Genomic DNA, 22,811 nt, shown 5'->3' on the forward strand with positions numbered 1-22,811 from the left:
TTATTATTATTACTATTACTACTACCATCCCTCCAATCTCGCCGGCCAAGCGATGCTTAGCTGCCCTGCACCCCTTAGGCACCTTTGTGGGAATGGAAATGAGAAGTCCACCAAGGGCGTCCCTATGAGAGCCCCATCCCCAAACAGGACTCTCGGGACGCGCCCCCCGTTTCCCCCTGGCAGGAATCCCTTGGGGCGCCTCTTTTGGCTGGAGAGGAGGAGAGTGCATGGAAGGGGTTACGGAAGGGAGAGAGCCGAGATGCCTAGAGAGGCCTGGGAAGAGACCCCTCCCTCCCCCACTTCCGCCTCTTACCTCCTCCCCCCCCCCCCGCCCCGCTCGTCCTGGGAGGCTCCTCCGGATGGAGAGGTCGGTGCGCTGGAGAGAGATTCTGCGCGCAGGGCGAGGGGTGAGCCGTGCCAAGGGGGTCTCTGGGCGCAGGAGAGACTGGGGACGGAGGGGGCAGGGGAACTTGGGGGGGGAGAGGAAGGGAAGCATCCCTGGGGGGGGGAGCCCCGTCCAGCATTGGCAAAGGGGGGCAGAGGGAGAAAGAGACGCTGCCCATCGGAAGGGAGGTCTCCCACCTGGGCGCGGGCGGGGGGGGAATCTCCGGAGGGGCTGCCTTGGCTTTCCCCTCCTGCCCAGAAATCTGCCTTGGGGAGAGGGGTCCCTGAAATTGGGAGGGGGTCCAATTCCCCACCCTCCCCTCCTTCCCGGAAGCTGGACTCTCCTTCCCCCACCCCCAGGCCAGCTGCTGCTGGGGGCTCCAGAAGCGGGACTCTGCTGCTGCTGCTGCTGCTGCTGCTTCTGCGTTACACCAAGGCGGGCCTTTGGTCCAGCAGGAGAGGAGAGGAGAGGGCAGGAAGTTCCTGAGAGGAAGGAGGGAGGGCTGTCCAGAGGGGGTCTTTGCATCTGGAATCCTCTTCCACGAAGGGCCAGGAAACCCCCCCCCCCGTCTGCCTCTCCCTGGATTTCAGTTTTAAGTGCCAATTCCACTGCATGGTTAATTGACAGTGATAATGTAGTGCACTATTTTAAAAAAAAACAAACCAGTAGTGATGTATGGAAGTGAGAGCTGGACCATAAAGAAGGCTGATCGCCGAATAATTGGTGCTTTTGAATTAAGGTGCTGGAGGAGACTCTTGAGAGTCCCATGGACTGCAAGAAGATCAAACCTCTCCATTCTTAAGGAAATCAGCCCTGAGCGCTCACTGGAAGGACAGATCATGAAGCTGAGACTCCAGTACTTTGGCCACCTCATGAGAAGAGAAGACTCCCTGGAAAAGACCCTGATGTTGGGAAAGATGGAGGGCACAAGGAGAAGGGGGCGACAGAGGACGAGATGGTTGGATAGTGTTTTCGAGGTTACCAGCATGAGTTTGACCAAACTGCGGGAGGTAGTGGAGGACAGAGGTGCCTGGTGTGCTCTGGTCCAGGGGGTCACGAAGAGTCGGACACGACTAAACCACTAAACAACAACAACAAAATTTTAAAAAAATGACTGGAGGTGCTATGGAAATTCTTTCAGGATTTGTATATACAGTGGTACCTTGGGTTACAGACACTTCAGGTTACAGACTCTGCTAACCCAGAAATAGTACCTTGGGTTAAGAACTTTGCTTCAGGATGAGAACGGAAATCGTGTGGTGGCAGTGGGAGGCCCCATTAGCTAAAGTGGTACTGAAGGAAGGTGAGGACAGGTGACCCCACCTAGGCCCGAAGTCACACACCCCTCAATAATCACCCCAGGCCTCAAAACTGTCCAAAATTCCTTTTGTCTTCTAAAAATCCACAGCTACAGCTTTTCTGTGGATTCTCACAAGATGCTGGTACATAGGCAAAATGTTATTCTTTTATCAGCACGAGAAGGCTTCAAAAGCTAATGAATAGACTTTGTCAGAGCAGGCCTGAGAACTGACTTTTATCTCATTCAGTTGCAACATCTTTGGACATGCTGAACCACTCTCATTCGCCTTTTCCTGGGAAGGGTGCCAAGAGTCCACAGGTTAAGAACAGTTTCAGGTTAAGAACAGACCTCCGGAAAGAATTAAGTTCCTAACCCGAGGTACCACTGTAATTTACAAATGGACAGCCTTTCTATAACTTTTTTCTTGTTTAGGCAATGTCAGAGGGATTTACAAGCTGAGACACAATCCATCGGCACCCAAAGACAGTAAATGCATGCACCTTCCCAGTCTGGGGTGCTTCAAGGGCAAAAGGCGCATTATCAGGATAGACAATGCCTGTGACTGGAGGCTTTCCACAAAGATAGGTGCAGATACAGACCAGTTATTGCCATTATTACTGGCGAGGTGTGTGAGATTCCCATATCTACAAACACTGTGTGAGAGAGAAAGGGAGTGGGTGGGATCATTTTTTATAGCAATGCTAAAATTTTGTCTGTAACATTTGATGAACTGATATTGTGGTGCGAATTCCAAAACAACTATGCAAAACCCACAAAGAAACACACAGGTTAATGGTGGCGTGAGCTTTCCTGGCCTGCAATCTGCAGCATTCTCCTGCTGTCCACAAAGGTTTAGGCCATTATAGGTTTATTAGCCTCCAATGGGCCACCAGGAACTTTGTTGTTTTTGCTTCAAAAGATAAATGTTCCTGAAGACTTTGACAGTCACGTATGACATAAACGGCATGTCTCTTTTATTTGTTCAACACAGGAGAGACTCTGATTCACAAGTCTAAACACATTTGCCAGAAAAAGAAAAACACAGAAATGTGAAGGGGAAATTGAGAGGTAAGCCCTTTGAGTATGCAGTGAGACATTTCACTACGTTTGTTGTTGTTGTTTAGTCGTTTAGTTGTGTACAACTCTTTGTGACCCCCTGGACCAGAGCACGCCAGGCACTCCTGTCTTCCACTGCCTCCTGCAGTTTGATCAGACTCACTACGTTAAAACATATAAAAAGCCCTGCTGGATCGAGAAGATGACCCACTTTTGGCTTGTCTTCTGCAATTTCACCCATTTACCCATGTTTCTGTGGAGAGACATTGCCTCCAGTCCGCCCTTCCCTGCCCATTGCTATGAAGGTTGTAGGCAGAGATACCTTTTTCTTTTCTTTTCTTTTCTTTTCTTACCTTTACACTGAGATAACTACGTCCCACTCCTCCTCTCCATTCCTCCAGATTCCCAGTATTAACCACTATATTTATTCTCATGTCTTTGGGATTTAAGGGAACGGGAAGATTGCTACTGAAATTCAGGGGTTCCTGTAGTCCATTATTACGATTGATTGAATTTGTTAGTCCCTTTAGTTTACCAGGTCAACCCAAAGAAACTTGCAACCAAACATTTTAGTGATTAGGACAAAATTGTCATTGGGAATTCTGAACCGGAGAAATAAATAGCAGGATCCTGGAGAGAGAGAAGCTCCCTTTCTGGTGAAGAACCTCTGTATTTAAATTGGCAATTCAAGAGAACCAGTATATCTAGGATCATGCTGCATTATTAACTATACTTGATCATGATTAAAAGTTGATGATGCATTACTATTATCTGACATTATTTCATTTCCTAAAAAATAGGAACATAGAAAAAGGAAGACTGTAGGAGATGTTAAATTAAGAGAAGGTACCAAAGGCAGTTGATGTGTGTTATATTCCTTTGTCCTCTTCTTTACAGGGTTTCCTTTCCCCCTACTCGGAAGCAAGCGATAGAAAGGACAGTCAGAGCAATCTGTACTTTCATTAGGTAAAGGTAAAGGTACCCCTGCCCGAACGGGCCAGTCTTGACAGACTCTGGGGTTTGTGCGCCCATCTCACTCAAGAGGCCGGGGGCCAGCGCTGTCCGGAGACACTTCCGGGTCACGTGGCCAGCGTGACAAAGCTGCATCTGGCGAGCCAACGCAGCACACGGAACGCCGTTTACCTTCCCGCTGGTAAGCGGTACCTATTTATCTACTTGCACCCAGGGGTGCTTTCGAACTGCTAGGTTGGCAGGCGCTGGGACCGAGCAGCGGGAGCGCACCCCGCCGCGGGGATTCGAACCGCCGACCTTTCGATCGACAAGCCCTAGGCGCTGAGGCTTTTACCCACAGCGCCACCCGCGTACTTTCATTAGGAATCACAAATAAACCATTTCAATATATGGAATAAACAATGTGATTCAGTCAGTGAACACACTTAGTTCACATCAATGAACTGAAACAATGGAGATACCACTTAAAGGTATGGATTGTGGCAAGGACATCTGTGGGAGTGGAACTCCTACAAAGCATCAAGGAACTCACACAGGGCAAAAACCATTTGAATGCATGGAGTGTGGAACATGCTTCCGTCATAGACAATCACTAAAAAGGCATCAATATACTCATACAGGGGAGAAACCATATAAATGTTTTGAGTGTGGAAAGAGCTTCCTTTTGAGTAATCAACTTAATGCACATCATCAAACTCACACAGGTGAGAAACCATTCAGATGCATAGAGTGTGGAAAGAGCTTCTCTTGGAGTAGACAGCTTAAAAGACATCAGCGAACTCACACAGGGGAAAAACCATTTAAATGCATGGAGTGTGGAAAGAGCTTCAGTCAGAGTGGATACCTTAAATACCATCAACGAACTCACACAGGGGCAAGACCTTTTAAATGCATGGAGTGTGGAAAGAGCTTCAGTGAGAATGGAACACTTAGAAAACATCAACGGACTCACACAGGGGAAGAACCATTTAAATGCATAGAGTGTGGAAAGAGCTTCAGCCAGAGTGGAAACCTTAAAAACCATCAACGAACTCACACAGGGCAGAAACCATTTAAATGCATAGAGTGTGGAAAGAGCTTCTCTCAGAGCGGACACCTTAAAAACCATCAACGAACTCACACAGGGCAGAAACCATTTAAATGCATAGAGTGTGGAAAGAGCTTCAGTGACAGTGGAACACTTAGAAAACATCAACGGACTCACACAGAGGAAAAACCATTTAAATGCATAAAGTGTGGAAAGAGCTTCAGTCAGAGTGGAAACCTTAAAAACCATCAACGAACTCACACAGGGCAGAAACCATTTAAATGCATAGAGTGTGGAAAGAGCTTCTCTCAGAGTGGAGTACTTAAAGACCATCAACGAACTCACACAGGGCAGAAACCATTTAAATGCATGGATTGTGGGAGAAGCTTCACTAGTAGTGGAACGCTTGGAAGACATCAGCAAATTCACACAGGGCAGAAACCATATAAATGCATGGAGTGTGGAAAATGCTTCGGTCAGAGTTCGAGCCTTAATGCACATCTACAAATTCACACAAGGGAGAAACCTTTTAAATGCATGGATTGTGGGGGAAGCTTCACTAGAAGTGGAACACTTAGAAGACATCAGCAAACTCACAGGGGAAAAACAATTTAAATGTATGTTTGGTTGCAGAATAAATCCAGGCATATCTGGAGGATATGGACCATTTGGACTGCATTTCTTCCAGTTGAGTGTCAGGCCCTGCCATCAAACTGAGACCGCCTTGTTGGCACCGGTTGATTATCTCTGGCAGGCGAGGGACAAAGGTAAAAGCTGTTTCCTGGTTCTGCTGGATCTCTCAGTTTCTTTTTATGCCATTGACCACGGTATCCGGTTACCGATTTGTGATAAAAATATACCGTATTTTTCGCTCTATAACACGCACCTGACCATAACACGCACATCGTTTTTAGAGGAGGAAAACAAGGGAAAAAACAATCTGAATGAAACAGTGGATGTATCATTTTTGTGCTTCATGCTGTGGCCACAGACATGTGATCTGATGGTGAATTTGGGGTGACCCAATGCAAAAATCCTGAGAATTCCTGTGGATCCATGCTTTGTAACCACGTTTTTGCACCATTGCAGCCCCAGGCAACAGTGGGTGCGTGATTTTTTGGGTGCAGGCTGTAGCCATGGACATGCTATGTGATCTGATGGTGAATTTGGGGTGACCCAATGCAAAGATCCTGAGAATTCCTGTGGATCCATGCTTTGTAACCACATTTTTGCACCATTGCAGCCCCAGGCAACAGTGGGTGCGTGATTTTTTTGGTGCAGGCTGTAGCCATGGACATGCTGTGTGATCTGATGGTGAATTTGGGGTGAGCCAATGCAAAGATCCTGACAATCCATGTGGATCTATGCTTTGTAACCACATTTTAAGTGGGGAGGGAAGGAAAAACAAAGAAGGGAAAAGGAACATGAGAGGAGTGTGCAGAGAAGCAGCTGGCTAAGAATGCAGGAGAGGGATTTAACAGGAGGGAGGAAAGAAAGGCAAATGTTTCCCCCCACCTACCCACCCAAGCCACCCAAGCCTCGGACATAAGATTACCAGGTTGATGGACTAGATAATGGACAGTAAGGATTGACATAACCCGAGACCAGGAAGAAGAGACGCTGGAGGAAGATTGGAAGAATTTTTTTAAAAAAAAAATATTTTGGGAATTAATGTAAAATTAAGGAGCATTAGGAAAAATGTTGGAATGAAAATATTTGGCTTTAGTAGAAATGATATAAGGAATTATGTATAAATAAATATTAAGTTTTAAGCTTTAAGGTATTTTATAGTAAGATAAGGTTAAAATAAATTAAGGTAAATTGAATGACAGAATATAGTGAAAGATGGAAAGGATTTGCTAAGTTAACTAATAGGTTAGACTGTTAAGACAAATTACCCAATAAAAATTGAGAAAGAAGGAAAGAATTTGCTGAAACAAATAACTAAACTAGAATACAAAAAGGGAGGTGTGAGGAGGTCGATGAAACAAGTAAATGAAGGATGGAGATATGGAATATAAGATGTGTGTTGTTGTTTTTTGTTTTTGTTTATTGCTATGAGAGTCTGAAGGGCAGCAGTTGAAGAAGGAGCAAAAAGGGTTTTCTTGTGTGTGTGTGTTTCTTTGTGGCTGGTTAGCTGTTTTCCCTGTGTAAAGGTCAGAGGGGGCAGGGTTTCTGTTGAGGCAGGGGATTAGCTGTGGGAGGAGCTTATCAGAGTCTGAAGGGCAGCAGTTGAAGAAGGAGCAAAAAGGGTTTTCTTGTGTGTGTGTGTTTCTTTGTGGCTGGTTAGCTGTTTTCCCTGTGTAAAGGTCAGAGGGGGCAGGGTTTCTGTTGAGGCAGGGGATTAGCTGTGGGAGGAGCTTATCAGAGTCTGAAGGGCAGCAGTTGAAGAAGGAGCAAAAAGGGTTTTCTTGTGTGTGTGTGTTTCTTTGTGGCTGGTTAGCTGTTTTCCCTGTGTAAAGGTCAGAGGGGGCAGGGTTTCTGTTGAGGCAGGGGATTAGCTGTGGGAGGAGCTTATCAGAGTCTGAAGGGCAGCGGCGCGCGCCTAGCGGTGCGCGCAGTTATACCCATCTTTTAGATTTAGGGGAGCTAGTCTCAAACGTTTGTTGGGGGAGACCTAGGTTTTTTTTGTGTGTGGGGGGGAAGTTATTTGTCCTGTCCTCAAGCTTTTTATGATGGAGGACCTCTGTAGCCACCCCCAACGACACGATCTCAAGATGGAAGGGGAGGGAACAGCTGCAGTCGCCTGTGATTCCTGCGCAATGTTTGCCATCTTGCCAAAGGTTGCAGGCAGCTTTACCTGCAGCAATTGCATGTTGATTGCCCTTTTAAAAGACAAAGTCCAGCAACTGGAGGAACGTGTAGCTACGCTCCAAAGAATTAGAGAGCTGGAGCTCTTCTTGGAAGCAACAGAGCACACCGTCTCCACCAGGGAGGAGACAGGGGACTCCCCTGAGAAGGAGGCTAGTTCACCAACACAGGAGCCAGATATATGGAGAAACGTGACTCAAAGAAGTAGGAGGCCCAGGGTTCACTCTGATTGTTTAGAAATACACAATCGCTTTGAGGTCCTCTCCCCTAGCATGGAAGACGAAGAGCAGACTCCATTTGAGGATCTCTCCCTCATTACAGTCGATCAGGTATATGAAGACGAGCAGCAAAGTCAGTCCTCAGGGAATGTGCAGGCGACCTTGGAACGGACAGCTCACGGAAGAACCCCGACCAAACCCAAGAGGAGGCGTGTAGTGGTGATAGGGGATTCCCTACTGAGGGGAACAGAAGCAGTGATCTGTGGGCCTGACAAGATGTCTCGGGAAGTGTGCTGTCTCCCCGGGGCTAAGATCCAAGATGTAACTGAACGACTGCAAGGAATCATAAAACCCACTGACGAATACCCCTTCCTCTTGGTTCATGTGGGAACCAATGACACTGCAAGCAATAGCCTCCAGAAGATCAAAAGAGACTACGAGGCTCTCGGCAGGAAATTGAAGCAACTAAATGCACAAATTGTCATCTCGTCTGTCCTCCCAGTTGAACGACGTGGCCCAGGGAGAGAGGGGAAAATAGTGGAAGTGAACAGCTGGCTTCGCAAATGGTGTAAACAGGAACGGTTTGGATTCTTAGATCACGGACTGCAGTTTCTTGAAGATGGACTTCTGGCAAGTGATGGGCTGCACCTCACAACGATTGGGAGAAATGTTTTTGCCAAAAATCTCAGAAACCTCATCAGGAGGGCTTTAAACTGACTAATGTGGGGGAGGGAGACAGTGCTCCTGAAGGTAGGAGTCTATCAATTAATGAAGATGATCATCCAAATGTCATAGACCAAATGGAGCAAACAGCACGCGGACCTAGTGGAGGGAGGAAAAAATCCTTAAATAAGAGACACGGGGGAATGATTAATGGACTTCAATGTCTGTACACTAATGCGCAAAGCATGGGAAATAAACAAGATGAGCTTGAGCTCTTGGTACAGCAAACTAAATATGACATAATAGGCATCACTGAAACCTGGTGGGATAAGTCCCACGATTGGAATGTAATAATGGAGGGATACAATCTATTTCAGAGAAACAGACCAGACAAGAAAGGAGGAGGAGTGGCGTTATATGTCAGGGGTGTGTATACCTGTGAAGAGATCCAAGATTTAGAACCTCAAAGCCAAAGTGAGAGCATTTGGGTCAAAATTAAGGGAGAGAAGAATAACAGAGACCTCATTGTGGGAGTTTACTATAGATCCCCAAGCCAAACGGAGGACATAGATGATGCCTTCCTGGAACAGATGGCAAAGCATGCAAAAGGAAGGGAGATAGTAGTAATGGGGGACTTCAATTACCCGGATATTTGTTGGACGTCAAACTCAGCCAAGAGCATAAGGTCAAACAGATTCCTCACTGGCCTTGCAGACAACTTCATTGTCCAGAAAGTGGGAGAAGCAACAAGAGGAACAGCCATTTTAGACCTGGTCCTAACCAATGTTGATGACCTGGTTAGTGGGGTAGATGTGGAAGGATCATTAGGCGCGAGTGATCATGCTCTTCTGAAGTTTACTATACAGCGGACAGTAGCAGCCAAGCATACTAGGACTCAATTTCTTGACTTTAAGAAAGCCGACTTCATAAAACTTAGGGAAGTGCTGGGTGAGATCCCATGGACAGCAATACTAAAAGGAAAGGGAGTTCATGATGCCTGGGAGTTTGTTAAGACGGAGATAGTAAAAGCACAACGTCAGGCAATACCAATGAGACGAAAACATGGAAGGTGCCTAAAGAAACCAGGGTGGCTATCTAAAGAACTTTTAACTGAATTAAGATGAAAAAAAGGATGTGTACAAAAAATGGAAAAGGGGGGAAACCACCAAAGAGGAATTCAAACAAATAGCCAGCACGTGTAGACACAAAGTCAGAAAAGCTAAAGCACAGAATGAACTCAGGCTTGCTAGAGAGGTTAAAAGCAACAAAAAAGGCTTTTATGGGTATGTTCGTAGCAAAAGGAAGAACAAAGAAACAGTGGGGTCACTCAGAGGAGAAGATGGTGAAATGCAAACAGGGGACACAGAAAGGGCTGAACTCCTCAATGCCTTCTTTGCCTCAGTCTTCTCCGATAAAGAAGACAATGCCCGACCTGAAGAATTTGAAGCAAATGATTCAGCAAAGGAAACACAGCCCAGAATAACTAAGGAGATAGTACAAGAATATTTGGCTAGATTAGATGTATTCAAGTCTCCAGGGCCAGATGAACTGCATCCAAGAGTATTAAAAGAACTGGCAGATGTGAGCTCAGAACCACTGGCAGTCATCTTTGAGAATTCCTGGAGAACAGGCGAAGTCCCGGCAGACTGGAGGAGGGCAAATGTTGTTCCTATTTTCAAAAAGGGGAAAAGAGAGGACCCAAATAATTACCGCCCAGTCAGTCTGACATCAATAGCAGGGAAGATTCTGGAGCAGATCATTAAGCAAACAGTCTGTGAGCACCTAGAAAGGAATGCTGTGATCACCAATAGTCAGCATGGATTTCTGAAAAATAAGTCATGTCAGACTAACCTGATCTCGTTTTTTGACAGAATTACAAGCCTGGTAGATGAAGGGAACGCAGTGGATGTAGCCTACCTTGATTTCAGCAAAGCATTTGACAAGGTGCCCCATGATATTCTTGTAAAGAAGCTGGTAAAATGCGGTCTTGACTATGCTACCACTCAGTGGATTTGTAACTGGCTGACTGACCGAACCCAAAGGGTGCTCATCAATGGTTCCTCTTCATCCTGGAGAAGAGTGACTAGTGGGGTGCCACAGGGTTCTGTCTTGGGCCCGGTCTTATTCAACATCTTTATCAACGACTTGGATGATGGACTCAAGGGCATCCTGATCAAATTTGCAGATGACACCAAACTGGGAGGGGTGGCTAACACCCCAGAGGACAGGATCACACTTCAAAACGACCTTGACAGATTAGAGAACTGGGCAAAAACAAACAAGATGAATTTTAACAGGGAGAAATGTAAAGTATTGCACTTGGGCAAAAAAAATGAGAGGCACAAATACAAGATGGGTGACACCTGGCTTGAGTGCAGTACATGTGAAAAGGATCTAGGAGTCTTGGTTGACCACAAACTTGACATGAGCCAACAGTGTGACGCGGCAGCTAAAAAAGCCAATGCAATTCTGGGCTGCATCAATAGGAGTATAGCATCTAGATCAAGGGAAGTAATAGTGCCACTGTATTCTGCTCTGGTCAGACCACACCTGGAGTACTGTGTCCAGTTCTGGGCACCACAATTCAAGAAGGACACTGACAAACTGGAACGTGTCCAGAAGAGGGCAACCAAAATGGTCAAAGGCCTGGAAACGATGCCTTATGAGGAACGGCTAAGGGAGCTGGGCATGTTTAGCCTGGAGAAGAGGAGGTTAAGGGGTGATATGATAGCCATGTTCAAATATATAAAAGGATGTCACATAGAGGAGGGAGAAAGGTTGTTTTCTACTGCTCCAGAGAAGCGGACACGGAGCAATGGATCCAAACTACAAGAAAGAAGATTCCACCTAAACATTAGGAAGAACTTCCTGACAGTAAGAGCTGTTCGACAGTGGAATTTGCTGCCAAGGAATGTGGTGGAGTCTCCTACTTTGGAGGTCTTTAAGCAGAGGCTTGACAACCATATGTCAGGAGTGCTCTGATGGTGTTTCCTGCTTGGCAGGGGGTTGGACTCGATGGCCCTTGTGGTCTCTTCCAACTCTATGATTCTATGATTCTATGATTCTATTGGTGTATTGCTTTTTTGTTATATTTTTTCCTTTTTGATGTATTGTTACGTATGTTTTGTTAAATTTTTGCTGTTTTCTTTTTTGCTTTTTTCTGTAATCTTTGAAACTTCTAATAAATATCATTTAAAAAAAATAATGAATTTTTTTTTTATAAAATTTTTATTGGTTTTACAAAAGTTTTTATAACAAACAAACATAAAGAAAACAGACAAACAAACAAATATAATTTCATAATGTCCTTTCATAAACTTCTTTCCTCGGACTTCCCCATACCTCCCCTTTCTGCATCCTCATGTCCAAATTTTATAGCAACTTATAAATGTTTTTTCCCGTCCTAATTCATCATAGTCCTTTCTTAATCTAATCTTATATTACTGCAACCCTTTCTCTCTATAAAATCTCGACATTCTAAACTTCATCAAGTTTATAATAGTCCTTAAGATAAATCTTAAATTTCTTCCAGTCTTCTTCCGCAGTCTCCTTTCCCTGGTCACGAATTCTGCTCGTCATTTCCGCCAATGTCATATAGTCAATCACTTTCATCTGCCATTCTTCCAAGGTGGGTAAATCTTGTGTCTTCCAATACTTTGCGATCAATATTCTTGCTGCTGTTGTTGCATACATAAAAAAAGTTCTATCCTTTTTTGGCACCAATTGGCCGACAATGCCCAAGAGAAAGGCCTCTGGTTTCTTAAGGAAGGTATATTTAAATACCTTTTTCATTTCATTATATATCATCTCCCAGAAAACCTTAATCTTCGGGCATGTCCACCAAAGATGATAAAAAGTACCTTCAGTTTCCTTACATTTCCAACATTTGTTATCAGGCAAATGGTAAATTTTTGCTAGCTTAACTGGGGTCATGTACCACCTATAGACCATTTTCATCACATTTTCCTTTAAAGCACTACATGCCGTAAATTTAATACCGGTGTTCCACAACCTTTCCCAGTCAGCAGACATAATATTATGACCAATGTCCTGTGCCCACTTAATCATAACTGATTTAACTGTTTCGTCTTGTGTATTCCATTTCAACAGCAAGTTATACATTCTTGACAAATTCTTAGTATTGGGTTCTAACAATTCTGTCTCAAGTTTTGATTTTTCCACCTGGAAGCCAATTTTCCTGTCTTGTTTAAAAACCTCCATTATTTGATAATAGTGGAGCCAATCTTGTACTTTGGGTTTTAGTTTTTCATGGCTCTTTAATTTCAGTTTCTCTCCATCCTGTTCTAGAATCTCACAATACTTTGGCCATCCGACCTCCATATTGACTTTCTTGTGGGCCTTAGCCTCTAAGGGTGACAACCATCTAGGGGTTTTGTTTTCCAACAGATCTTTATATCTCATCCAAACATTAAACAACGCTTTCCTTACAATATGATTTTTAAAGGCACTATGCACTTTGATTTTGTCATACCATAGATATGCATGCCAACCAAATGCGTTATTGAAACCTTCTAAATCCAAGATATCTGTATTCTCGAGGAGCATCCACTCTTTCAGCCAGCAGAATGCTGCTGCTTCATAGTACAATTTTAAGTCCGGCAGGGCAAATCCCCCTCTTTCTTTTGCATCTGTTAATATTTTATATTTTATTCTGGGCTTTTTGCCCTGCCAGACAAATTTCGCAATGTCTTTCTGCCACCTCTTGAAACAGTCCATCTTGTCAATAATCTGCAAAGTTTGAAATAAAAATAACATTCTAGGCAATACATTCATCTTAATCACTGCAATTCGGCCTAACATTGACAATCTCAAATTTGACCATATTTCTAGATCTTTTTTAATTTCTGACCAACATTTTTCATAGTTATCCTTATACAAATTCAAATTTTTAGATGTTAAATTAACCCCTAGATATTTCACCTTCTTAACCACCATCAGACCTGTCTCTTCTTGAAACTTATTCTTCTCCATATCTGTTAGGTTTTTCCCTAAGACTTTAGTTTTTTGTTTATTCAATTTAAATCCAGCTACCTGTCCAAATTGTTGGATTATTTCCAACACTCTTTTTGTACTAGTGTTTGGCTCTTGCAAGGTCAATACAAGGTCATCTGCGAACGCTCTTAACTTATAATGTTTGGTTCCGACCTTTACACCTTTAACTTGCTGGTCCTCTCTAATCATGTTCAGCAACACCTCCAGGACCGAAATAAAAAGCAATGGAGAAATTGGGCACCCCTGTCGTGTTCCTTTTTCTATCTTAAGTTCCTCAGTTATTACATTGTTTACAATCAACTTAGCTTTTTGTTCGGAATATATTGCACCCACACCATTCTCAAATCCTTGTCCTACCCCCATCCCATGAAGATTCTTTTTCATAAAACTCCACGAAATAAAATATATATATATATATATAATGAATTAACCAAGAAAGCGCCACCTCATTTCCCCAATGCCACCTCTGCTTTGTGAAATACATTCCCAATATAATGACATTGTAAATATTAACATATCCTCATGGACAGTCTAGGAGGGTTGGGAGTTAGGGGCAGGGTAATGCAGTGGTTCAATTCCTTCCTCCTAGGCCGTGAGTGTCAGTATCTCAGCTCGCAGTCAGAGGTAACTGGCCTCCCCCGGGCAAACCGAGTGAGATACTTGTTGACCTTTCCGTCTGCGTCTCCCGGCAGGCAAGGTCGTAAATCGGCAATTCTCCTTGTCAGACGTGAGAAGAACACACCCTCTGCTTCTCCCTCCCTGCATTCCCCCAGGGAGGGGAAATGAGACAGACAGGAGTCTATTTACATGTCTTTTATTCCTGTCAATTCAGCAGTACATAGAAACGTGACTGCACTCTCCAGACTCCAACAGAAGAGTCACAACTCCGCCCCTGCACTTCCAGTACAGGTCAGATGACACACTGAGCTAACATCCTGTGCTCAGTACAGAGAATAGACTCCCCCTTTTTCCCAACAGTACAGTTTGAGACAACAACATCCTGTTTTGCTTTCCAGCCACCTGCAGCTGGCTTTTGCATTGCTGCTTTTATCCAACAGTGAGCAGAAAGTGGTGTTGGGAGTTGAGCATTTCAGAGCTTTGCATGCTCTGTTCACAGCCCACCTCTTTCTCTCCAGCACGTCTTCCAGGCTCTGAATTCTTTCTTGGCCGCTTTGGGAATTTCATCCATGTCCCATGAGCCAGCCAGCTGGGGTTGGGGGGCTCTCCTGGCTGTGGGCAGCTGGGTGGGACTCTATTTATTCGCTTTTCCAAATAAAAGCCAGGATTATTTGCAAATAAATGCTTTTGCAAATAAAGGCCAGGAATGTCTTCACTGACTGGCAGCAGCAACCTGGGATTTCATAACGAGGGTTTCTCCCAGATGCCGGGGGGGGGGTCAACCTGGGATCTTTTTCTTGGATGCAAGGCAGATAGAATAACAGAATTATATTTAGTTAGTTTATGTATTTCATAAATTCAATCACTGCTTGATTGCAAAACCCTAAAAGTGGTTAAAAGTAAAATGAAACTAAAAAATCGAGGAAAAGTCACCGGCATGCAGTCCAATCCTTTTCTGAGAACAACAGTGTCAATGCCTATGATTTCAGAATCACAGCTGAACAATCCCCAAGAAATGAAAATGGAAGTTGACAACAGGACAAGAATAATGGATTCTTTGCACCCTAATGGTTGCCAAGAGGCTGATAACTGATGAACTAACTGGAAGAATAAAAACATGACAACACGGTAGAAGATGCAGCACATGAATGGATTGCCTATAGACGCAGACTCTGTTTGGACATATATATATTGATATTTGAAATGAACTCATACTAAATGTAGTGGGATATTCGTAGCCATGTATGCATTAGGATAGTAACATCACTTATATCTATATAGTAATGAATAGAAATGAAATTTAAGTAAAGTAAATAACAACACCTTGTCATTCTTGGCTACATGGAGGGCAAAGTGTTCAGCTAAGACATTATCTCTGGTGGCAGCAGGAATAAAGGGGGTGTTTAGTGGGATGTGGGTGGCGCTGTTGGTTAAACCGATTATAAGGGCTTGCCGATCATAAGGTTGGCAGTTCGAATCCCCACGACGGGGTGAGCTCTCATTGCTTGGTCCCTGCTCCTGCTGACTTGGCAGTTTGAAAGCACGTCAAAGTGCAAGTAGATAAATAGGTACTGCTCTGGCGGGAAGGTAAACAGCGTTTCCATGCGCTGCTCTGGTTCGCCAGAAGCGGCTTAGTCCTGTTGGCCACATGACCCGGAAGCTGTATGCTGGCTCCCTCGGCCAATAAAGCGAGATGAGCGCCGCAACCCCAGAGTCGGCCACGACTGGACCTAACAGTCAGGGGTCCCTTTACCTTTACCTTTATCTTAGTGGGAGAACCAGGAAAGACCCAACTCCTCTCTGCATGTTTTGCACGACCTGGGATGGTGGCACAGGGGAGTGTGGGAGCATCTTGAATCAAGCAGGCGTGTGACAAGAGTGTGCAAAATGCTTCACAGTAAGCTCATTGCTAATTTCCCCCAAAATGACACCCATGGGGAGAAACCATACGGGGGTGTACAATGTGGGGAAAGGTTCGGTCCGGCTCCTGAAATCAGAGCGCTAAAGCAGCTTTTCCCAATAGGTAGTCTGCCTACTCCAGGGAACCTCCCCCCTCCCCCAAGGGGGTCCGCAGCACTATTCACACAACAGAAACTATGGAAGAGACAGGGGAAGTTTCATATGTGTGGCTCCATGGCAACCTTTAGGATTGAACAGGATTTTTACTCAGAAGTCAGGCCCACACAATTCAATGGAGTAGACCAGCGTTTCTAAAGGGGGGGGGCGCATATGGATATTCCAAGGGGGTTACAGGGGAACATGATATTCCAATGGGGGGCCAGGGCATGAGACTTGGGGGCCACATAGGGAAGTGAGAAGCAAAGAAAAGAAAGCAAAGAAGTGCTCGTGAAGGAAGGGAGGGTTTAGCCCTGTCACAATATAGATTGCAATATAGATTGCCTGAGCAGCTTTGGCTTTAGATTCCAATATAGATTGCTTAAACAGGTTTGGCTTGTGACACTGGTCAAGTAGATAATAGGAGAAGCCACGTAGGCACAAGGAAAAGGTTTACCAAATAAGACAAGGAAATAGGTGAGGAACTTGCTTAACGTGATTATCCTCTTAAGGTAAAATGCTTGGTTGGCGATTGGTGATTGGTGAAGGGAAAGGTGTACCTTCAGTATAAGAATGCCTGCCAAATGCCATGTATTGCGGCCAGTCTTTGGAAGTGATTCCACTGGCAGCCTCTGCGCAGATCTCAATAAACTCTTTTCTCTGAAGAGGAAGTTGCTTCTTTGGTGCTTTTGTGCTCTCCTCGGTCCTGGGCAAGCGGGCAAATGAATCCCCCCTAAACTAAGGCTTCACTCGTGCTTTGCAGTGGATTTCTAAATAAAAGCTACAAATAAAACATGGTCTGTTCACAAGGAAAATATTTAAATAGCTACCTTTCTCGGTCAATGAACTAGAGAGGCAGGAAGTGATGGAGCAGGGCGGGGTGGGGGGTTTAGAGGCAATGTTGGAGGGGTGGGGTCTCCATGCACACCCCCGGAAGAGAAGGAGGTCTGCAAAGGAGGAGGGGAAAGGTGCAACATTTCGGGAAGGGGAGATTTGGGGTGCACGGAGGGAGAAGGATTCGCTTTTCCTGCCCCTGAATCTACAAAGGGGGGAGGGGGAAAGGTGAGGGGGGTGAAAGCAAGGAAGGGCTCCCCCTTTCCCTCTGGGAATCAGGCGATCTGCAATCGGCTGCAAAAGGGGGGTCCTCTACCTCAAACAAGGTTTGCATTGGAGGATGAACCCCAGAACCCTGAACTGCCACCCCCTGCCTCAGTCGGGATCATGAAACCATAGGAGCCAACTCATAGGGGCCCGAGGGGTCTTCTTCCCACCCACCCCCGTAAGATATTTGCGGGTGCTGCCCCCAATATTTTATTCAAGTTGGCATCCCTGTATGGGGCGGGGGGGGGGGATATGGAGGGTGGGAGGGAGTCTAACTTGGTGCAGGGGAAGCAGGTGGAGAACAGAGTCGCCTCTGGAGTGGGAGAGAGGGGGGAGATTTCGAATTGGGGGGGGTGAGAGATGGACAATGTAAAGGGAAATCAGTCTCCGGAGCTTCCTGAGTAAGAAGGAGGCTGATGGGAGAAGGAAGGGGGCAGACCCCCAGCTCCCCTTTCAGAAATCCTAGTCTGGCCAGCTGAGGTTGCTTTGGCACAAAGGAAAGAGCCTTGTTGGGTTTCCCATGTTGGGGGGTGCACTGGGGGGGGGTTGCTGTGCTGCTTTTGTGCCCCAAAACTGGAGGGAAGAGGTGCATTTTCCATTTCCTGAAGTGTGAAAAAGCACCTTGTCAGTTTCCCTCCTGCTTGGCAAGGGAAATGGGCCCATGGATGGCAGGAATTGAAACTGATCAAGGTCTCAGGAGCCCTTTAAAAAAGCTCCGATGGAAAGATTGGAGGAATTAAAGAATTGCGTTTTTGATGCTCCTTCTTTCCAAAAAGAGGCTTCTCCAGATATCCTCTTGGGACTTTGTCGGGAAGGAGAATCAAAGCCCCCAGGGGTGGGAGATCTGGCCTGCCTTGCAGGACTGGCCCAGCGCAGAGGTGCTGAGGAGAGACCCAGTCTCCCATCCCCCTGCTCAGGACAGATGCCCTGTGCCCAGCTTGGACCCCCCTGATTATTTCTCCTCCTGTCCTTTCTCCCAGTGTAGGAAAGATAAAAGGGGACACACACACACACACACACACACACACACACACACAGGTTCCTAAGAGGAAGGACTAGGGGGGCATAAGCCACTGAACTTCATATCTCTGTCCCCTAAACTACAATCCATGTTAGCGCATAGAGTGCTCTAAATATTTCCATCTACTCTTCCTGGGTGGCTGTTTGGGGGAAAGGAAAAGTGAGGTCTGCAGAGGTACTGACCATAATGCTTTCTGTGAAGCTTCATTAAGAGTTTGGGATTTGATCCTGGAACTTTCCAAACCGAAGCTGAATGTCCCCTACAGACTTAGGCAGCTTATATTATTATAAAGTTCCTGTAGAAAGGATTACATCCTTCCAGTTCACTGCCTTTGTAATGAGTATTAGTTTTTGAGTATTGATATTTGTACAGTGGTACCTTGGGTTACAGACGCTTCAGGTTACAGACTCCACTAACGCAGAAATAGTACCTCTGGTTAGGAACTTTGCTTCAGGATGAGAACAGAAATCGTGCAACAGCGGTGCAGTGGCAGCAGGAAGCCCCATTAACTAACGTGGTGCTTCAGGTTAAGAACAGTTTCAGGTTAAGAACGGACCTCCGGAACGAATTAAGGTCTTAACCCGAGGTACCACTGTAATTTGTAACAGGTATGCTATATATCCCTAATTAAATCCATCTTTCTGTGAACTGCCCTGAGACCTCCAGGTATAGGGCAGTATATAAATTCAATTAATAACAATTATTATTATTATTATTTCATCTTCATTGTTCTCCTAAAAGGGTTGCTCCCTGCATTGAAGTGCGTTGTGGCAACAGCTGAGAGAGTCCCAGAGAGGCCCTGTTTCCGCCTCCTCTTCCTCTGTCCTTTCCACTGGCAGCGCAATGGCCTCTGAGATCCCCTCTGAATGGTCTCTTCTTAAAGATGGAGTGGAAAGAGGAGCCAGGCAGCTTCCTCAGGTAGGGAAAGAGCAACGGGAGCAGGGAGGAGGGAAGAGGCACAGATGGGACCACCATCCTGGAACTGTAGAGTTGAAAGGGACTCCAAGGGTCTTCTAGTCCAATTCCCTGTTAAAAGAACAGCAGCATAAATCCCATTCCTATAACTGCAATAAAGGAACAATGAAAACTCAGAAAGACTGAAAAGTAATCCTTAAACCGTCCTACATTGTGTATCTTTTAAAAATTCGTTGTTTTACAATACCTTCTCATTCATGGCTACGTGTCATGTTCGAGAGTTCCCCCCTCCCTTTTGGTAGCTCACTCATGAGAATTAATGAGCAGTTGGTAGATTTCTAGTCTTTTTATTACTGTATCATGTTGCTAGCACAAACAGGCAACTCCTCGCAAGGATAGCAGTTCTTACCCACGTCCAACGGGATGTCCCTCAATAATAATAATAATAATAATAATAATAATAATAATAATAATAATAATAATAATAAATTTTATTTATATCCCGCCCTCCCCACCCGAAGCCGGGCTCAGGGCGGCTAACAACAATAAAACAGTATAAAAGTATAGCATAAACAACATTCTAAAATCAGGCCACTGGCAACCATTGGGCCAGAGCTCCGCGAAGATTGCCGAGGGAGGGAGTCAGGCTGTGCCCTGGCCAAAGGCCTGGTGGAACAGCTCTGTCTTGCAGGCGCTGCGGAAAGATGTCAAGTCCCGCAGGGCCCTGGTCTCTTGTGACAGAGTGTTCCACCAGATTGGAGCCACAGCCGAAAAAGCCCTGGCTCTAGTTGTGGCCAGCCTAACCTCCCTGTGGCCTGGGACCTTCAAGATGTTTTTATCTGAAGACCGTAAGTTTCTCTGTGGGGCATACCAGGAGAGGTGGTCCCGTAGGTACGAGGGTCCTAGGCCGTATAGGGCTTTGAAGGTTAAAACCAGCACCTTAAACCTGATCCTGTACTCCACCGGGAGCCAGTGCAGCTGGTGTAGCACTGGGTGAATGTGATCTCACAGCGAAGACCTCGTAAGGAGTCTCGCTGCATCATTCTGCACCCGCTGGAGTTTCTGGGTCAGTCTCAAGGGCAGCCCCACGTATAGCGAGTTACAATAATCCAGTCTGGAGGTGACCGTCGCGTGGATCACAGTGGCTAGGTCTGGGCGAGAGAGATAAGGGGCCAACTGCTTAGCTTGGCGGAGATGGAAAAATGCCGCCTTTGTTATAGCTGCAATCTGCGCCTCCATGGAAAGGGAGCTTCTCCTTTGTTCTGATTGATGTATCACCCAGCTGCTTCCCTCCTTTCTGTTTCCTAGCTACTATCTCAAAGCTGGGTAGCTCCTGTCTCAACTGTGCAGCCTCTGAATCTGCCTGTCTCTCTGCATTGTGAAACTCTGGAAGGGCGGGGGGGGGGGACTTCCCTCTCCTCTCCTTCTGTTACAAGCTGATCTTCCTGAAATTGCATTCCCCAGTCCTCCGATTCAGACCAGCCCCTGACACTAAACTGCAAAGTGGACAAAGTTCCATGGTGGCAGCCAGACTAAAAGAGGTGCTGAGGGGAAGAACCAATATGGGGAGGGAAGGTAGCACAGGGAAATGTGGGCATTGCCAGTGGTTTCAGGAGAGTCATTTCCCTGCGGAGAGAGGAATCTCTGTGCCCCCGTAATTGGCCCATCTTTCAGAAATCTGTAGAAAGAGCAGGCAGTACAGGAGGCTGAAAGCAGAGATCATCTGGAGCTGCTTCTCCCTCTGCCGGCATTGAGCATTTGCCCCTGACATGAAGCAGCCACAGCAGGTCCTGGAAGCTGCCCACAGTTGGACTTCACCCCCAAAGGCCCCCTCCTCCATCGCCTCCCAAGACAGACGGATGCCAACAGGGGTCTCTTTGCCTGACAAGGATTTCACCTGGGACCTCCTGCATGCAAAGCATTGAATTTGAGACCTTTATTAAAACAATAATATTCATTTCTTCAAAGTAAATACAGCTTTGTCCACTGCCATAATATCACAGAATGACCACTCCAGTCCTCAATCCCACATCACGGTCATGTTGGCTCCCCCAACACCCTTAATAGGAGCCCAACTACTGATCCGCTTGGCTAGACACTTCCAATCATAATATCCCCTCCACAAATACCTCTGAGATGATGGTGGTGGTGGCATTAAAATATCCTTTTTGTTCTTCAATCAAGGGAGAAAAGGGGAGACCAGACTGTGTCAAAGGTATCTTTTTTGGAGATACCTTTGATGAGACAGTAATGGCATGTGAGGCGTTGTGACAGAGTAATGGTCCAGATGTTATTAATCCAAGCTTCTATTGCCCTTTTAGAGGTTTCCTTCCATCATGGGCAATAACTGTAGTCTAGCTGCTGTGAACAGAAAGGAAATTAATTCTTTAGATTGAAGTGTAGAATAAGGGGTCAAATATATAAATATGGAAGAGAAGAGAAGGCAGTGGAAGACAGGAGTGCCTGGCGTGCTCTGGTCCAGGGGGTCACGAAGAGTCGGACACGACTAAACAACAACAATGCTTATAATAAGATAAGCGATGATTAAGGACGGATAGATTGTTTAGAGATTTTGGAGGTCTGATAAAAACCTCTTCCCCAGAAGTCATGGACCATGGTACACCCCCACCAAACGCGAAAGTGGGAATCCGAGACCTCCTGCATGCAAAGCAAATGCTCTACCACTGAGCTGCACCCCCCCCTCCCTGAAAACATAACAAAGCCTAACTTTCTCCATCAGAGCCGTGTTGGTCTGCCATAGGTAAAGGTAAAGGTACCCCTGCCCGAACGGGCCAGTCTTGACAGACTCTGGGGTTTGTGCGCCCATCTCACATCTATTGGCCGGGGGCCAGCGCTGTCCGGAGACACTTCCGGGTCACGTGGCCAGCGTGACAAAGCTGCATCTGGCGAGCCAGCGCAGCACACGGAACGCCGTTTACCTTCCCGCTGGTAAGCGGTACCTATTTATCTACTTGCACCCGGGGGTGCTTTCGAACTGCTAGGTTGGCAGGCGCTGGGACCGAGCAGCGGGAGCGCACCCCGCCGCGGGGATTCGAACTGCCGACCTTTCGATCGGCAAGCCCTAGGCGCTGAGGCTTTAACCCACAGCGCCACTCAAAATAAAAAAATTCCTTCCAGTAGCACCTTAAAGATCAACTAAGTTAGTTCTTGGTATGAGCTTTCATGTGCATGCACACTGTGTGTATCTGAAGAAGTGTGCATGCACACGAAAGCTCATACCAAGAACTAACTTAGCTGGTCTTTAAGGTGCTACTGGAAGGAATTTTTTTATTTCTCCATCAGCTCCCTCTTTTTACAAAAGGCACGCACTGAAACGACACTGGACCACCATTTAGGGTTGCCTTTAAGTTACTGCTCTAAACCCCTTTCCAGGAGGCGGCTTTTCAGAAATGCGGGGGGGGGGTCGCCCTTCGCTGCCTCTGCGGGGAATTGAACCCATGAATTTCTCACTAAATAAACGGGAATGTAGAGCTTGCCGGCTGGGAAGGAAATTCATGTTTGCAGGGAGGGGGGGGAGGCGGATCTCCTGCCCCTCCCCCTCCCTCTGGGTCAATGAGCTCCGCTTCCTAGAGAGGCAGGAAGTTATTTTTTTTTGGGGGGGAGGCAATTTGGAGGGGAGGGGTCTCCATCCTCAT

At 46.0% G+C, this 22,811-nt stretch overlaps 1 protein-coding gene and 1 long non-coding RNA gene across 5 annotated transcripts; one reads left to right on the forward strand and one right to left on the reverse strand.

Annotated features, from left to right (window-relative positions):
- Nucleotides 1-231: 231 nt before the first annotated feature.
- Nucleotides 232-5,593, forward strand: LOC309526937 (uncharacterized protein). 4 transcript variants are annotated; one of them, XM_082213316.1, is made up of 4 exons: nt 232-407; nt 2,677-2,753; nt 3,639-3,707; nt 4,077-5,593. In XM_082213316.1, the coding sequence occupies exon 4, from the start codon at nt 4,165-4,167 to the stop codon at nt 5,353-5,355; it is 1,191 nt and encodes a 396-aa protein (XP_082069442.1). In that variant the 5' UTR covers nt 232-407; nt 2,677-2,753; nt 3,639-3,707; nt 4,077-4,164; the 3' UTR covers nt 5,356-5,593. The 4 variants fall into 4 exon arrangements, with proteins under 4 accessions (XP_082069442.1, XP_082069444.1, XP_082069445.1 ...); XM_082213318.1 differs by having other exon boundaries at nt 232-367; XM_082213317.1 differs by lacking the exon at nt 232-407 and adding an exon at nt 847-1,343.
- A 15,497-nt stretch (nt 5,594-21,090) lies between these two features.
- LOC309525856 lies at nt 21,091-22,713 on the reverse strand. The gene is made up of 2 exons (XR_014216551.1): nt 22,627-22,713; nt 21,091-21,516 (listed from the first exon to the last, which is right to left on the reverse strand). It is a non-coding gene; the product is annotated as an uncharacterized lncRNA (long non-coding RNA).
- Nucleotides 22,714-22,811: the final 98 nt, after the last annotated feature.

This window comes from Podarcis vaucheri (genome assembly GCF_965113315.1).
Source record: "Podarcis vaucheri genome assembly, chromosome: 2".
Taxonomy (NCBI): Eukaryota; Metazoa; Chordata; class Lepidosauria; order Squamata; family Lacertidae; genus Podarcis; species Podarcis vaucheri.

Bases quoted from the DNA above. Each gene is read 5' to 3' on its own strand.
- LOC309526937 (XM_082213316.1), top strand. From the start codon at position 4,165: ATGGAGATACCACTTAAAGGTATGGATTGTGGCAAGGACATCTGTGGG.